This window comes from Lupinus angustifolius, chromosome LG04, assembly GCF_001865875.1.
Source record: "Lupinus angustifolius cultivar Tanjil chromosome LG04, LupAngTanjil_v1.0, whole genome shotgun sequence".
Classification (NCBI taxonomy): domain Eukaryota; kingdom Viridiplantae; phylum Streptophyta; class Magnoliopsida; order Fabales; family Fabaceae; genus Lupinus; species Lupinus angustifolius.
Genome location: NC_032012.1, coordinates 13,948,935 through 13,967,448, shown reverse-complemented (window position 1 = coordinate 13,967,448; position 18,514 = coordinate 13,948,935). Strand labels below are relative to the sequence as shown.

Below are 18,514 nucleotides of genomic sequence, written 5' to 3'. Positions count from 1 at the left end.
AGGCAGGCTAGGGCACAAGTACCATGGGGCAGGTACGAACTCGTGGACCCTATCCACGAGTTTCAGGAAGTCGTGGACCCCATCCACGACTTCCAACCCTATAAATTGATCCCCACCCCACACTCATTTTCACACCTCACACCAAGCATCCGAAATTCCTAAATTCCCCTCCTCTGTTTTTTCCCGAATATTCTTCTCAAAAAATGGAACATATTGGTCCAGGTCCTATTAACCCCTCCCTTCTCACCCTACAAAAAGATCATGTATCCACCAACATTTGGAATGGTGGAGAAGTGACTTTTCGAGCAAGGTACAATTTTTGGCATAACTTACCTTCTGCACCCGTGTTAGAAGTTATTCGTAACACGGCATTTGGGCACATACTAGATATCGGAACTATCGAAATCAACAACCACCTCATTACGGCGTTAGTTGAGAGATGGAGGCCGGAGACTCACACCTTCCATCTACCAGTTGGCGAGTGCACAGTAACTCTCGAGGATGTTGCATACCAACTTGGTTTGCCAATAAATGGAGCTCCTGTTACTGGCGTTACAAGTGCAAATTGGGAAATGATTTGTCTCAACTTGTTGGGTGCAATCCCAACTGACAAACAAATTATGGGTCAAAGAATCCAAATGAGTTGGCTCGACTCAACATTTGCGGTTCTACCTCCACATGCTGATGATGTTGTTATTGAGCAACATGCAAGAGCGTTTATATTACGCATGATTGGAGGCTTCCTCATGCCAGATACATCAGGATCACGAGTCCACCTGATGTATCTCCCATTGTTGGAGGACTTGTCTCAAACATTCCAATATAGTTGGGGTTCAGCGGTATTGGCGTGTCTATATCGTGGAGTATGTCGTGCGGCACTTATAAGTCACCAAATTGAAATCGGTGGCTGCTTACATTTACTACAGTCATGGGCATATGACCGCATACCAATGCTAGCTCCAAGAGTACACAACAACGACTCCCAAACTTTCCCTTTAGTTCAAAGGTATATTTTTTTCCATTATTTTATTAATAAAATTCTTCAAATTACAATAGTTTTTGTTTGAAATTATTCATATAATAATAACTACCAATAACATTACATTTTAGGTGAGCGCAACATCTAATCGCCACCAACATCCCTGGTCATGCAACGAACATAATACGGTCAATGTTGGATCGCTTGCGCATTGATCAGGTAATTTCTTCAAATTCAAAATTTTAATATATTTACTATTATTTCTAACTATTCTTGTATTCATTAATTACTAACTTTTTTTATATATTAGTTTGTGTGGACCCCATATAGGAACATTACCTATGTGGGCCCCATACCTGATGTAGTCAGAGCACGTGTACCACTCATATGCTTTTCAACTGTTGAGTGGCATGCTGCTGATAGGGTGATGAGACAGTTTGGTCTACAACAACCCATCCCAGAAGATCCAATTAATCTGGAGAAACAACACAAGATGGATCTACGTGGGAAAAATGACTACAACTGGCCTCAAAAGCATGACCAGTGGATTCAGGTTTGGAATAACCGGGAAAACTATGTGGTCAACGGTTTTCCCGATAACCAGCCTTTGTACCATTACTCGCAGTATATGCAATGGTACTTACAAAGGACGAGGAAATACATATCTCCAGATGGAGCATATTCAGCCGGATCGGTAATAACATATTATTTTATTTTATTTTATTCTATTTTATTTTCTTTTCACATATTCTAACAAATTCAATTTTTCCATTTATTCAGTACAATTTTATCAAAATGATTCGGGATAGATGTGCTCCTACAAATGTGTTTCCAAATCCGTTGCAGTCATTGAATGACGTCTATCACAACTGCAATGAGATGATGGAAGCATTTGCTCAACTAATTCCAACCGTCTTCTCCTCAACTACTTCTGAAGCTCCTCCTCCACAACACTTCCAAATGCCTTTTGCACCTGAATATCAACAATATGAGAGTCAAACTCAGACGGATACTTTTCCGCAGGCATACACTCAGACTCCTGCTCCTCAACAACAACAACAACATCCGTTTGGGTTTGAACCTTACGGAGCAATGGGTGACTACTCCTTCTCTCAATTACCATCATCTTCACAATTTCAAGGAATGCCATCAATGTTTGGCACTACTTCAAATACTCCATTCTCGGCATTCAACTCTCAACAATATTATCAGCCGACAATGCCTTCCCAAACAAACGATGACGATGAAGATGATGACGATAGTGAAGACGAAGACGAGGAGCAGCCACAACTGGTTAGAGGTGGAAGACAAAATCAATCGCAACAACAACAACAACTAAGAGTTCAACCACCTCGAAGGAGAAAGGCACCTGGATGTGGAACATCATCTCATAGACGTCATTAGGATATTTTTTTTCCCGCTAATCAAATGTATTTGAATTTTAAATTACAATTTATGAAACTTTCTTCCATTTCCAATTCCATTTTTCTTATTTTTTTAATTTTAACTTACAAATTATGACAATTCCAAAAAAATAAAAAAATACCATACTAAAAAATTACAAAAATACATTAACTTAACTAAAATTATAACATGTTAAATTACCATACTAAAATACAAAAATAATCATTTAACTAAAATTACCATATTCAAAATATATTAATTTTATAACTTAAACAAAAAAAAAAAAGTACGTAAAACGATATAACCCATGCAAACTCGTGTATGGGGTCCACGACACTGGAAGTCGTGTACCCCATCCACGATTTCAGTGAGGAGAGAGAAAATTATAGGGAAATCGTGGGTCTGGTCCACGACTTTCCCCTGGAGTCGTGCCTGTCATCCACGACTATGCCAAAGTCGTGGACCCCATCCACGACTTTCAAAAAACTACCCCAATCCCGTAATTATTTGAAAAGCTACCCCAAAGTTGGGATACTGTAGTTTGACTACCCCAATCCCGTAATTTTTCCCTATTTCCTACCATGCTTTCGTTGTCTTTCTCTGTGTGCTCTCTGCTGTATACTCTGCTTTTGCAATTAATGACTTCACATTACCACCAACCTTTCCTCATTAAACTCTCTTTTTCCATTCTTACTTTCTCTCTCTCTCTTTCTCTTCTTGTTTCCATCCCCAACTTCTCTTCTATTATTCTAACAAAGCTATTCAATGTGCTTCTACCATTTCCATTTTCACCTCATATTTTTTCCACTTTTAACCTCTGACTTAAATTTCTCTTGTGTGTTTAAATGCACGGTTGCAACTAACTACCTTTATCTACCATTGGGTATGATTTTTTTTATGCATTTTGTTATGAGACAAAAGTGTCATTGCAGGATCTGCATGTTTGAGATAATTATAGTAAAGACCCTTTTTTTCTTCTTCTTTTTCCATTTCTGTGATGTTCACTTTCAGTTGTGATAATTTCTCTGTTTCAATGTGTTCTAAGTGTTTATGATTGTATTGGTAAAGTTCAGTTACAAGAATTTTCTTACAGAGTTTCTTCTCAGTTCTCACTTTTCTTCTTCTATCAGAAAGTGTGTTTCCTTGTACCTCTATTTCCATTGGACTCAGTACCATTTTGTTAGTATCTATTTGTTCCTTTCAATTTTCATTTACAATACTCAATTCCATGACTTTAATTGAGAAGAACTGAACCAATCATGGTTCTTCAGTTCGCTTTTGCTATAAGTTGTTTTAATATATTATTTAAGGTTGTTTTGGTTTTCATTTTATTATTCACTCCATGGGGACAATTACTTGGTCTACTATACCCAATTTTGTTCTCTCGTTTTTGGTTGTTTGTTATTATGATAGTTATGTAATATGTACCTGACTAGATCATATCATATCACATCTTTCTTTCTGTTTTTTCTGCTCTTTTTCTCCCAAAAAGGTGTTTTTTTATTTAATTTAATTTTTTTATTCTCTAATCTTCCTCCTTCCAAGTGAAGAATATATGCTATATGAAAAGGAAAGAGAGAGAAAATTGATGATAAGATAGACAGTGTCGTGTGTTGTCTGCTTTTCTGTTTTATTATTACTGTAGATTAGTTCAATCTTCAATTATTAATGCATATTTTATGGATTTAATTTATCTCAAAGCTTCAATTTTGATGTATGAGATGTAGAGTCTCATCTAAGTTGTTGCTCAGTGATCAAGAGGTTTTGTATTAAACATTTTCTCTCCACTTTCAGGGTAGGGTAAGCAAGACTATATACATCTACCATATCAGTATCTGGCTAGATTGAAGTCTCGTACACTAAATCGTCCATTTTCTTTCTTCTAATTTTGGTGCTGTCAATGTGAGTACTAATGAAGTACAAATGATCCAACATGGTTTTACTATATTCTATTACTTGTCCACATGCTAGGATTTTTTTAATATTCTATTGCTGGACCTTTCTTAAAATTTATATTTTAAATGCAGCAATGGTTGATTCTTTCTGACCATATATTAACTATTAAATTCATATGTCTTCATCTTTTCGCTGTTTACTTAATCCAAACACAGTTTCAGGCAGATTGTGCAATTCACCAAGTACCGAAGATCCACAGTTTTCACCAGCAGGGTCTAAATTGTCTTGTTTTCTTACATTCTAAGATTTTCCGGGTACAAGCAAAGTATGAATTGTATATTTACTTCGGGGTCTGGATTGTTTACTCTCAGTTGACAAATCTTGCAATCTCAGAATTTCACAGATCTAGCTGAGGAATTAAGGATCTTGACACTGTTTACTTTTGATGTCTTTGTTCTGGAACTGAGCAAATGGGGTGTTGTGTCTCAACAAGCAGTAGGAGTACTTGTAGTAGCGGGAGCAATGGAGACACGGTAACTCCATCATGTTTAGAACTCGGATTCTGCGGTCCAAATAGAGCAAGTAGAACATTCTCTGATCATGTTATCTCTCTGCGTCAGTTACCATCCTTGCCAAACAGAATTGTCAATAATGGAAAGAGTCGGTCTTCTTGCATATTTACACAGCAGGGTCGAAAGGGTGTTAATCAGGATGCTATGATTGTTTGGGAAGTAAGTTTTTTAATCATTTCATCTTTCTTTTTTTTGTGATGTATGATTCTTATTCAACAAAGGTAGGTGATTTTAGAGGGTTATATCTACTTACACACATTTGTGTAACTTTTATCGTATGTGAGATGACGCATTTCTTCGAGATGAATGACTAGCATTTTTCATTTTAGAAATTGACATCCTAGTTTGTATCTTTTCTCTGTAGGATTTCATGTCTGAAGATACGATTTTTTGTGGTGTCTTTGATGGTCATGGTCCCCATGGTCACCTAGTTGCCCGCAAAGCTCGGGATGTCTTACCCCTAAAACTGCTTTCGTCTCTGCATTCTTGTGAGTCAAAGCGAAATAGGTCAGGTAAAGCTGGTTTCAAAGAGAATATCAAGCTTGACAATGGAGAGTCCGATAAGGATATCTCTGCCCAGGATGAACCGAATTTGATATGGAGAGAAGCTTTCCTGAAGGCATACCACGCTATGGACAAAGAGTTGCGGTCTCATCGAAATTTGGACTGCTTTTGTAGTGGTAGCACAGCTGTCACTATAGTGAAGCAGGTAGTTCAAAGAGAAGCATATAACTCTCTTGTTTTCCTTTGTTTTATACATTTCTTATTTTTCTTCACTACAGGGTTCAAATCTATTCATGGGTAGTATTGGGGATTCTCGGGCAATCATGGGATCCAAGGATAGCAATGACTCCATGTTGGCAATTCAGTTGACTGTTGATTTGAAGCCTGATTTGCCGAGTATGTCATATCACATAAGCCATCATCATTGCTCCTATTGCCGTTTAATTTTTTATTTTCATTGATGTTAACTTGAATTTGGACATAAATTCATGCAGGGGAAGCAGAAAGAATTAAACGGTGTAAGGGTAGGGTATTTGCTTTGCAAGATGAGCCAGAAGTTCATAGGGTATGGTTGCCTTTTGATGATGCACCTGGATTAGCAATGGCTAGAGCATTTGGAGACTTTTGCTTGAAGGAATATGGAGTGATTTCTATACCAGAATTCTATCACCAAGTGCTTACTGATGGAGATCAGTTCATTGTCATTGCCTCAGATGGGGTAACAATTTTCAATCTCAACTATTTTTTAATTTCTAATTACTTGTTTTTCTATTCTGCCCAATCCTGGTCGAGGAAGAATAACAAGGTGTAGAAAATTATGTTCACTTTGTTTTTTGGTAACATGAAAGTCATTTCATTATTTCCCCCCGCCTAAAGTTAGTTTCCGAGTATTTTTTTTAGTAGAAATCATTATTAGACCATGTTATGCTATGAAAGAGTGAAATAAGAACATACAATGCGCAGAGGCAATTTTTTGAATGATGACATTGCATGCATTAGTTATTTTCTGGCAGTAATGATACTGAGAAAGGTTTTCTGGAAACCAACCATGGAGTTAATAGAATTGTTAAATGCTTTTGACAAAACTAAGAACATGTCTTCTGTTTTGGTGATAGTTGAAAAACAGATTAACTAGCCCATTGAAAACCCAAAGGATATGATTGGCTCTCTTCGATATGAAGAAACAAATAAGTAGCAAAAGTTATCTAATGTCAACTGATTGCTTCTCATTTTCTGTTTTCATTCTCTGTTTGCATTGATGGACATAGTTAGAACACCTTATCATTTATTACTTCAACTTTCCCGTGCATGTTTTCCACAAAAATTATACGAGCAGAACATGTGATGAGTTTGATTTTAGACTTAGTAAAATAGACTAGAAGTTTTGGTTTGCCTTTATGTTATTTTATCTTGATGCTACTGTCTTGTTTTTTGCTTACCTTTGTTTATGCTTTCAAACTTAAGTGAAGGAAAAGGTGAAAAGTTGCTTTCACCATTGGGCTTTTAAAAGTGAAAATTGTGTCATTTTTTGTAATTATCAGTGAGAAGGCAGGCATATCATCTGAAATTGAAAACTCAAATCAAAACCAACACCTCTTTAATGTTCTGAAACTACCATCTTGTCATAAAGCGTAGCATAACCAATTCTCTTGGTGATTTGTGCAGGTCTGGGATGTTTTAAGCAATGAAGAGGTAGTCGAGATAGTATCTTCAGCACCGACTCGATCATCAGCTGCGAGGATTGTGGTGGCATCCGCCGCTCGAGAGTGGAAGCTTAAATATCCTACTTCAAAGATGGATGACTGTGCTGTTGTCTGCCTATTTTTGGATGGGAAAATGGACTCAGAATCTGATTGTGATGAGCAATGCTTTTCTTCTGCAACCATCCAGAGCAACCATTCTGGTAATCCAGTTGAATCAGATGATGTTCAAAAGTCAGAGCCATCTTTGCGAAGGAACTATACTGTGAGAACCTCAGAAGAAAATGTGACTGATGGAGGACTATCTGTTGATGCTGGAGATGGAATATCATCAGCTGAAGAGCAAAACTGGTCTGGTCTGGAGGGCGTAACCCGAGTAAACTCATTGGTTCAGCTCCCTAGATTTTCTGAGGAAAGACCAAATGCTTTATTGTAATACCTGTTGTAACTTGTAACATAGTGAATTCAAGAAAGAAAATCTTTCTATGGATTTGTTGCTTTTTATTCAGTCAATTACTTGTACCAAACTAGGCTCAATTAAGTTATTGAATTATATTGGTTTCAGCATAATGCATGGTGTTAATATCTGATATCATCAACTCTAGAGAGGTCCATGAGTCCATCTATTTGTGCTTTAACATTCTTAGCATCAAACAAGAAATGCTATCAACTTCTGTTGGCCTAAGCTGTAAGAGTTTAGTTTCTTTTCAGCAATGTCTAGACAGTCATTCCTCTGAGCTCTTTTCAGCAATATCTCAAGAAGAAAGTATGTAAATAAAACAGGAAGTTATTTTTTCCTTTTTGACACAAATTGATTTATATCTCTAGGATAAGATAACATCAAGAAACAAGGCTTGAAGCAACTCCAAGTTTTATGATATAAAAAGATATAATATGCATAACTCAGGCATGTGGAGGCTCCATTTAGTGGCCGCTGAGTTCAGTGACAGTGCTCCACAAAATAGTAGGTAGTAAAAGTGAGTCCAAATAACACTATTGGGGCAATTCGGGGATTCACCTCATAATCCTTTCACAGGTGGTGGCAGTGGAGGAGCAGGATTGGTGGGTCGCAGTTATGTTCCAGGTGGTGATGACACATTTGTCCCAAACCCTGGTTTTGAGACACCAAATCCTGGTAGTGGTGGTGGAGTTGCAGCTGTGGTACCGCCAGTCCCGGCTGCAGTTCCACTTCCAGTTGCAGACCATCCATGAGTTCACTCCGTCATGAGCCGTCGTGCATGATATCACTAGTTAGAATTAGTTTATGAGCCTCCGTTGCTTCCAAGTGTTGAAGTATCCATATTAATAGAGTAAACACTCATTTGGATCTTTTTTCCAAGAGCAACAACTTAGTCCCTCAGTCACATGTTTATTCTTAATAATAAGTGCACTCTCTCTACACATAACCTGCTACCTTGTATGCAAACTCTGATGTTATAATTCTATATCAGTATGCTACTTTCTGAAAGCGAAACTCTATCTGCCCTTTCCGTTATAAGATGAATCAACAGAATTAAGATGAATTATTTTGTTGGGTCCTCATTCGTAAATAGAAATTCTTCAACTTCAATAGTTAGTACCTCCTTTGTGTACTACAAGATTTTCGTTTCAATGATTAAAAGCAGATTTAAAACGTCTTTAGTAAAAATTATTAGTTCCCAATTCCTATAAAGTTTGAAATAGATAACTCTGCTCTTCAACATTATAGGACTTGAAAACAATTTTTTTGACAAAAATAAACAACCCCTACTTTATAATAACTAAATATATTGAAGCCTTGAAAATATGGAAGGGAAATTATACTGGTATCCTTGAAGTTTGGCTAAATTAAATCTATCACGTCTCTTGTTTCAAAATGCTAAAGGTTAGCATACTAATAATTATTCTAATTGAGATTATATATTAATAATTATTGTAGTTGAGATTATATATTAATAATTATTCTAGTTGAGATTATATATTGCACACAATTTGTTAAGTGTGATTTGAACGACACAAATATAATGCAGATCAGAACAAATAATGGAAACAACAAATGCTACATCCCTCCTAAAATTCAAAAGATACTCATTAAAATTGGACCCTCCAGTACTGAGTAGAGATACTCACATATGACACAAACAAATATTTAATAGTCCATATTTTTACTTATTTTTTCAATTAAAAAATTGATTAAAATTAAAAATCACCTTTCTCCTTACATTTCTAGACTCTTCGGTATGGGAGAGGAACTCAATTCGGGTGAATCACACATAAAAGTCATTTAATCAATAGTCCTCCACTCGTGAACAAGTGTATTCATGTTCCTAAACATCTCACATCAATGAAAGATACCAATGCCTCACATAAATGCACAGTGGGTGGTGCCATTAACAAGCAAGCGACCACCCCAGACTACTACAGCTCTATCACATGCAACATAGTAGTTTCAAGTCTTTATATCTTATGCCCCACCCCAACCCATCAACCAGAAAGTAGAAAATGAAAGGAAATTAATGAGAAAATGAAATGTCTTGCGTAAAGTAAAAGGAAAGTAATAAAAGTAGAAAAGATCAAATGTGACACAAGAAATATATGAAAGACAATTGATGCTGGGAAATGAATAGTGAAAAATATGGAATTCGAGGGCACAAGTTTCTCAGCACAGAGAAAGATTATATTCAAGTATTACATCATAAGAACTGGTCAAAACTAACACCTCCCAATTGCCACTACCTTCGAGCTGCGAATTAGATCATTCAAGGAAGCTTAGCTATGTCAGATGAGAGCCCTGCCACAATGTAGAAAAATGAAAGTTAAGTTAAAATAAATGGTAACAGTAAGTGGAGAGAAGTGTTTGAGAAGAGAGAAAATTGACTTTTGTATGGAGCTAGTAAACTTCACATAAATTTGTTTTCAAAACATAGATAAAATAGAAGTACAGCATACATACCTACATGCAATCTCCTATGATGAACTCGAGTAATAACAGAGTCTTCCACAAACCTAAAATGTACTAAAAAAGTATCGACAAAACTTTTCTGACTTTACTCTTTAGCACCATCTTTCTAAACATAGGGATTTAATACTTGCATTTTTATCACAATCTTCATCTATTTGGTCATGGGCTCACGGGCTCATGGGATAATGCTAGATCAGTAAGTCCAAAAGTAAATGTCACCTCATGGCGAAGTGAGGTGGCAAAATTGGAGCATATGCATAAAACATGTCCAACGGTAATCAGATAATGAAAACTGTAAATGTGAGGTGATATATGTGTGACTGTGTAGCATTAATTGTAAGCCCAAGGTTTCCAAACTTGGCATCCTTTAAGTGATGCTTCTAAACATTTTACTATTCTTAACATTGTACTTGCACATTTACACTTAGTTCTAGTCCAAAGGATAATATGCAGATTTCCCAAAGAATGAATGAAGTTCTCAAGCTACGAAGTTGAATGTTCCATTGAACAGAACAAGTTTGAGCCAGAGAATGGAGAGGTCTTCAGCCAAACACGAGAAAGGAGAAATCCATCTACAAGTACTGTGTTAATGAAAATCAAGAATGTGAAATTGGACCGTCTCATGAAAAAAGGAATATCAAGAAGCATAAAAGCCAATCCTATGACAACTAGAAAAGCTCATTGAAGGTCAAACCAGAGTGTGCTTATGATCAAAACGTTGGAAGTGGAAAAAGGAAAATGCACATTGGAAGTTTCTAGATTGTTCCAAAATGACCCCCAACATTCATAACACAAATTAAATATTTCCTCAAAATGGATAGAAATCACCTAGGAAGTTTCAACAAAACTTCACTCTTTATTCTTGAAATGGAAAGGAATCTGCTTTCTGTACTTTTTGGACCCACCAATTAAAAACCCCTCTCATATTTTTAAATATCTACAAAAGAGAACATTTGCGGCTACTCAAACATATTGGACATGAAAGTTCTTCAAATTTTGAAGGGCTTTGTGCGCTTTTCATCTCTCTTATGCTGTATTGAGTGAATATACATTAAAAAGAGCAATTTCATAATCTTGTGGAAAGTGACCCTATGTGGCTGTTGTTTTTTGGCTTGTGAGAGCTGTTGTTTAAGTCCTTGAGTGGTTTGTGAGCAAGAGGGTAGGTTGGAAGAAAAGTACTCAGTTTTAGCTTGAAGAGGGTAGGGTGGATCAAAACTACTTGTTTCTACTAATTTCTGTTTGGTTATCAGTTTGCATATTTGATTTTATGCTATTCTGGTATTGTGTTACATAAGGCAGGTTATCAACATCATAAGTCATCTCATCTGCTTTGTTTGAATATCTGCAAATCTGTGTGATTCTAATGTTTCTGCTTTGTGACCATGAGGTCACGGGTTAAAATTCTGGAAATAATTTATCTGCTAGTGAGATAATATGTTTTTTCCTATCAGATGGGATCGGTTACCTGGACCAAATTATGAGATAATATGTTTTTATAAATATGTAAATCATGTCACCATTGACATCGGATGAATAAATTACAATAACTTTTCATCAAAATATAAGCCAACATCAAAAAGTCATTCAATTCTTTTCCATTTATGATGCAAAAATCAAAAGTAAAGAAAGGTCAACACATTCCCTCTCGTTACTATCATAAAAACAATTTTATGGTGCAATTATTAATTTAACAATAATAATAAAACAAAAAAGAAGTGAACATGAATGATGTTGATACCTTGTTGAGAACAAAAAGTGTTTGTATAATTTGAGGAATCAAACGCCGAGAATCTTGAAAACGATGAAAGAGAGGAATACGATGAAGAGGAAGAGGAAAATGTAATCAACGAAGACGAAGAATCTACTTGGCTGGTGATTCTTCTTCGGCCTCAATTTGGCAGCGGATTCGTCCAACTCTTCGATCTTCGCCATTGAAGCCTGAGATGAGAAGCGTGACCGAAGAGAAAGGGGAATTCGAAAGAGAGACAGAAAATCCAAAATTGCACTTGATTCAGTTTTAGTTACATGTTTTTTTATATATGAAACTTACTCTGTTTATAATATTTCCATATGATTCGATTTTCCTAAAAAAATTAGAATGAAAATAGTTTAATTTCTAGAGTGTTGTGGAATGATCAAACATGATATTATTATATTCGAATGTAATTATACTAATAAAGTATTGGTTTAGTTATAAAAAACATTGTTGGATCATTGGATAACTAAAATATCAATGGTTCGATTACTCAAAGTGACATTTGTTAATCGAAAGAGGTTAATTTTCTATCCATATGGTAAACTAATATCATTGTTATCAAAATATATTTGAAATATTTTAATCTTTTTGAACTTTAGCATAATCTTATATCACTAAACCATACAATATTAATATATTATATGATTATCATCTATATCTATACTATATATAAAGCCAAAACTTGAAATAACTTCTCTCATGGTGTAATTTTAATTTCCTATTTTGTCCTTCACATTATTTAATTTTTACAAAACAAACTATATAATCATAAACAACCACCACCAATACTTTAATTAACCACATATCTCACATTAAATTAAACATTATCATAAAGACACAAAAATATAATATAAAGTACATCGAACACAGTAAATACATTTTAATTCAAAAATGAAATATATAAAAATTGAATATGTAGTATCACACAATATTTACCGGCAATTACGAAATGCCTGTACACACTAGTATCTATAAATATATATGAATGTTATCTACCATTAACACGTGTATTTTGCTAGGTTAGGTAGATAAAAGAATTTATATTCTTTATTATATTAATAATATTATAAATCTTGATCCAGTGACAATATTGTTGTTTAGTTTGTGGTTTAATTAATGAATAACTAATTAAACCAATATATGATTATGTCAGGATTAGAGATGGTAATGGCAAATGGTGCGGGTAGGTACTGATTTCTGTTCTCAAATCCATAATATTTATGGATGCCTGGCGGGTATTTATGGACACTCAACAGATTTTTAATTTTAATTATATGTTTATATATTTTGTAATAATCATTATGTAAAAATAAGTATTACATGAGTAATATGACATTATGTGATGAATTATGATCATAGTAATTTATTATAAAGTAATAATAAAATATATGATATACAATCTTAAAATGATAATAAAAACTACAATATATATAAATTTAATTAAAATCTAAATTTATAAATTTGTGGATACCTACGGGACGAGTATTATAAAATCTGTTCTCATTTATAAGCTATCATTATATGTACTTGTTGCGGATATTTCCACGGATACTCACAAATTCGGGTTTTTGGGCATCTAGTTGGGACTAGATCAATTTGACAAATAGTACAATATTATGATAACTTGTTAAAGTAGACAGTAGAGTGGTGCATAATCTTTATAAACTTTTAGTTAATTTGACCTTGTCAGTGAACATATTTCCAATAGCCAAAGTTGATATGCTCAAAGCACATGTTTGTGGCCATTTTACTAGAAAGATGTTTGTCATTGCTCATCGCGTATCTTCAAAGGCAAAGCTAGAATTGAGTACAAGCTTATAATGATTATGTACTATTATTCTGCCATAGGCTTTTACTAATTGTTAAACCCATGTAACTGGAAAAAAAACGATCATTTTAATTTTAGTTTTCTAGGGATATAGTAGCCCCATTTTCCATATGGTCAAATAAGACGTTGAGATGAGTATAAAATCTATATACTTACGGTATAAAGATTTATACACATGTATTATATCATACATTTAGATTATTTTTTCAAAGTCAACATCAATTATCAATGATGAATGATACAATGACAGTGTATAAAACTTATATATTATAAGTGGTACCTCTTTTTCTCAACAAAAAAATAACACGTAATTATAGAGAAGAAATTTGATTGATATTCCTCAAAATCCTCTCTGAATTAAAGTTATGATCTTTTAAGGACATAGAAGTTTGTAGCAATATTTGGTCCTCTTCACTATCTTATATTCTAACCTTTCGGTCACGCTTACTATTCCAGGCCCACAAAGGCATATAAAATGTACACGCTTCCATACAAATAGAAAGACAACCCACGCCAACATCGAGGAACAAAAGAAGCTTTTATCTTCCATCCCCACACTCATAAAGAAAAGAATATACAAAATTTGGAGGACCATTTCCATTGTTTAATACCATATTGCATTATACCTTAATACAAAGTCACCATTCATATAAATTTGTTAGTAATTCTTCCTAATTTATGTGAAAGTCATACCAATAAATCTTAGTAGCTGAACCATTGAGTAATTTAATGATGGTTATTCCAAAGTCTTGGAATTATTTTCGACTCTTAAGAATTATGAAGTCTAACTTAGAAAGTTGGAGTAGCATTTTTCAAGGTGTCTTAAAAGTATGACAATAATTTAATCTTCCACCATGTATTTATGATGAAGTATTCATCTCCTTCACTATATAGGGGACTTGTGAGGAAGAGATGAAACAAACAAGTGAGAAAGAACAACATAGAGAGAAAGTGAGAGAATTTATATCCATATTAGCGTGAATTTGTATTCCTAGTGAGATACTAGAGAAAGTTTGTATTTCCATCTTTTTGGGTGAGATTGAGTATTATCATCTTAGTAAGAGAGAGTCAAATATTGTAATCCTACTTTCTATAGTTGATATATTTTTTGTAGGTCCCATAATTGTTTCCTTCTCACATTGAAGATGTTTTTTCACGTTAAAAGTCTTGGTGTTTGACATAAACCAAAGGGGCAACCCATGATTGTGGAGGACAATCTTACAAGTAGGAGAGCCACTTGGAACCCACATTCTTAGAAGGAAATTATGATAGTTTTTAGTTATTATTTTATTGCATGAATAAATGAGAACAATTCTCATGGATAGTCTTAGGATTTATTTTAATTAGTGTTTAAGTATTTGATTAGTTTCATTAAATCATGTAAGATGAGGGTAGGGAATTTATTTCCTTGTAACATGGTCCAATAATGGCAAGTGGTTAAGTCCTAGGAGGGCACAGGTAGACCATGTGGAATCATCATAATAATTAAGCAAGGAGATAACATTGATAGGCGAATTTTAAATTGGCGTGAAGAGAGTCTAATAAGGCAAGTTTCTATCAATCCAATCAGCGTTGAAATAAATGAAGGATTTGAAAGAAAATGAATGACGATTTCAAATTGGTTCAAGCTTATTTGAAGAAAGGAAAGTAATCAAGTCTCAATCAAGACATTCAAGTCAATGGTCATTCAAGAAAGACAAGTAATCATGTTCATTCAATGCATTCAAGTCAAGGATCATTCAAGAAAGGTAAGAAATCATGTCTCATTCAAGGCATTGAAGTCAAAGATAAAAGTTCAATCATCTAATTCAAGTCTGAATTCATACTCACCGTCAAATATGAAGATCAAGAGATTAATTCAACAATTATGAACTTTCCTTTTCAAGACCAAATTCGTCATAATCAATTCAACCAAGCAAGAGATAGGGCACAATCAATCTATCAATTTCAAATAGTCACATGGTTGAATGCATCAAGGGGATTTCAGCCAACACATGGCCAAATCAAATCTCTCATTAAACTCCAACTAAAAACCATTTAATTACATGTTTTAATTAAGATTTCAAATTAGGCATAGTCAATTCAGAATTTCCCTATTTATATATTACATTCATGATGAATGGATCAAGTTGAATTTTGTTTGGATTAACTCCTCTTTAGTTAAGCTTTGATCCTAAACTTAGAACTTAGCAAGGATCCATCCTTGTGGCGTTCATAGGCTTATCATCATTGGTGGTGTGGCACCTTAACCTTGTTCTTATCAAGAATCTTTCATTGTGGCGAACCTCCTTGACTTATCAAACTATTTTGCTTGTGGCACATTCCCCCTGCATTCTTATCCATCTTTTATTCAAACATAAAAATAAAAATACAAAAATATATACCAATTGTGTCTTACGTTAAACCATACACATGCATATACTTTTCCTCCCATATTTATCAAACAATCGTGACACAAAACGTGGCCATTATATAAAAGTGTTATTCTGCAAGTCAAATTAAGTTTCAAACAAGAACGATCGACAAAGAAAGCAAATCATCCCCTAGAGGTTCGCATCAGTGTTATTCTTCTACTCTTTTCCATTTTCTTTGTCCACTTGCTACTTCCACAAGTGTCCATTTGTATCATACAGATGAGAGAAATTGGTTCTGAATTTCCCAACAACATTGATGACAAAAAATAAGGCTATGCCATTTTGCATGGTTAGTTATGGTAAATATTTATACATATATACACAATAATACGTTATGTATAATTTAATTATATTCCTTGTATTTAAGAAATGAATGATTGAATAAATGATACATTGACCATGTTTAAAATTCTTTCACTTTTGGTGTGTCAAATTTTATATAAAATTTACTAATTTAATTCCTAAAAATTTAAAAACTCCAAAAATATTAAATATGAGTCAATTTTTGTGTATACTAATTTTTTGTACTTCTTATGACCCTAAATAGGAACTATTTTGAGTTGCATTTACTACCATTGAGTACTTTGAATTTTTTATTTTGGATGGATAAAATTGATACACATTAAATTCTTTAAGGATGAAAGTGAGGATTCACTCTAAAATAAATTAATTGTGGTGAAGTGTGTTTATCAATTATCTTGTACAAGTACCACCAATTGGCCGCTATCATTAAAAATCTTTCACTCTAGTTAGTATTGCACTATTGCTTAAAAATCAACATCACATTTAGGAGTAGCACTAAGCATGAGGTCAATTTATGAGGAATTATTCTATCTTAACAAGATCATGAATGAATGACTATACATGTAATTACATTGAATAATCGATATAAAGAAGTTCCACAAAGAGTACAATCAATCAAAGTCAACTTGAACGTTTCAAACAAGCACTTCCATAAACTGCAACCAATCACTTTTAGAAAAAAATCACTTTTATAAAAAAATCACTTTTAGAAATCAAAACCTTGAAAAACAAACCTGCTTCCAAATCCTACACAAAAATAAAGCACTCCAATGAAATATGCGGGTTCTCAAATGATTCCTCATGTGGAACGACGTCGTTCTCCTTTCTGATCATCTCTTTCTTCACACACTTATCTGGCGGCAACCGCCGACCGGTCACATCGGGCAGCTTCATCTGATTTCGGCCAACGCCGCCACCAACCGTCCTTGCAGATGACGGAGACCTCGACTGCCGGCGATAACCCTCGCCGGAATCACGGCGGAGCTGACCAGGTTCCTTCCGACGAACCTCCGGTGAACTCACCGGGAACCTCTTCCCCGGAATCCTTGCCGGATTTTTTTGCATTCGTTCTCTCTCACCGATTTTATTGCCGTCGCCGGCGTCAGAACGCTTCTTCCGGCTCTGAGTTCCAGTGGTTCTTCTCTTACTCGTGGCTTCGTCTTCTCTCTTTTCCGTCACGGTGGTGGTGGAGAAGCTCTTGCTGATGCTGCATGTTTCAGAAATCTGAGATACTTCCTGTGAGAAACTCTCACTCATGCTGCATGCTTTGTTCATAATGGGAACCCTTCCTTTCTCAATTTTGGGCATTTGGGTGTTCGTTTTTGCCATCAAAAATGGATCTTGGTGTGATTTGTAAATGGGTGTTTCTGAGAGAACCTCTTTCACAGTTTCTTCTTCAAGATGCTGTGGTAATGGTGGTGGTGGTGTACTGTTGTGTTGGGGTGGTTGGTTTTTGAGGTTATTTTGTTCTTGTTTGGTGTTTGGGGTGCTAAAGCAGCAACCCATTTTGGATCAAATGGAGAATAAGAGAATGATCTAAGTTTTGAAGAGTGATGTTAGAAGGTGGTAATGGAAGAAGACAATAGTAGAAATTGCATCATTTGCATGGCTTGGGTTTGAAGATTTCAAAGAGAATGAAAAAATGTATGGTTTGGGAAACTAGAAGTTGTGTCTTGTCATAGGAAAATGGGGATGTGAAAAGACTGAAGAGAAAGAACAAGTCATGTTAATAGGGAGTATGTTGTGAGATATACTTTGTTAGATTCTATGCATTATGTTATCCAGAACTACTAATCATTTTTTTATAATCTTCTTTTTTTTATTAAAAAATTAATCTTTTTTGAAATTTATGGTTGTCTCTTTTAACAAATGTCATTTATATGAATCGAACAAAAATACTAATACCAATAATGTGTTGGTCTAGTGGTGTAACGTCTCACTCGATCTCTATAATAACCAAAATAGTAAAGATTTAATTCAAATGAGTAACACTTTTTGGAATGTATTGTTACCATCCCAAAATAAATTAATTTTTGTCTCATAAATAAACTTTGCTTACATATGTAAGCAAGCAGGGTGAGTATGGAGGAGAAAAGATCTTTGAGCTAAATTTTGTAGATTGTGATTATAAAGAATGAAATTGTAATGTGTTAGGTTATAAAAAAATATAAATTAATTTATCAAATTCAGCATATATTTTTACTTACTTATAACAGA

General features: G+C 34.5%; 2 protein-coding genes across 6 annotated transcripts; one reads left to right on the top strand and one right to left on the bottom strand.

The window, feature by feature from the left end:
- LOC109345935 (probable protein phosphatase 2C 52) lies at nucleotides 3,024–7,642 on the top strand. 5 transcript variants are annotated; one of them, XM_019585226.1, is made up of 7 exons: nucleotides 3,024–3,340; nucleotides 3,514–3,516; nucleotides 4,673–5,010; nucleotides 5,216–5,560; nucleotides 5,634–5,751; nucleotides 5,850–6,073; nucleotides 7,021–7,642. In XM_019585226.1, the coding sequence occupies exons 3-7, from the start codon at nucleotides 4,750–4,752 to the stop codon at nucleotides 7,489–7,491; spliced, it is 1,419 nt and encodes a 472-aa protein (XP_019440771.1). In that variant the 5' UTR covers nucleotides 3,024–3,340; nucleotides 3,514–3,516; nucleotides 4,673–4,749; the 3' UTR covers nucleotides 7,492–7,642. The 5 variants fall into 5 exon arrangements, with proteins under 5 accessions (XP_019440771.1, XP_019440769.1, XP_019440770.1 ...); XM_019585224.1 differs by lacking the exon at nucleotides 3,514–3,516 and having other exon boundaries at nucleotides 3,024–3,266; nucleotides 4,495–5,010; XM_019585225.1 differs by lacking the exons at nucleotides 3,024–3,340; nucleotides 3,514–3,516 and adding an exon at nucleotides 4,172–4,285.
- LOC109345934 lies at nucleotides 16,889–18,045 on the bottom strand. The gene has a single exon (XM_019585222.1). The coding sequence runs from the start codon at nucleotides 17,801–17,803 to the stop codon at nucleotides 17,045–17,047; it is 759 nt and encodes a 252-aa protein (XP_019440767.1). The 5' UTR covers nucleotides 17,804–18,045; the 3' UTR covers nucleotides 16,889–17,044.

What these genes read in the sequence shown, in the direction of transcription:
- LOC109345935 (XM_019585224.1), top strand. Translation starts at nt 4,750, where the DNA reads ATGGGGTGTTGTGTCTCAACAAGCAGTAGGAGTACTTGTAGTAGCGGG. An exon ending in ATGCTATGATTGTTTGGGAA is followed by an intron (nt 5,011 to 5,215) that starts GTAAGTTTTTTA and finishes TTTTCTCTGTAG; the next exon opens with GATTTCATGTCTGAAGATAC. An exon ending in TTTGAAGCCTGATTTGCCGA is followed by an intron (nt 5,752 to 5,849) that starts GTATGTCATATC and finishes AAATTCATGCAG; the next exon opens with GGGAAGCAGAAAGAATTAAA.
- LOC109345934 (XM_019585222.1), bottom strand. Translation starts at nt 17,803, where the DNA reads ATGGGTTGCTGCTTTAGCACCCCAAACACCAAACAAGAACAAAATAAC.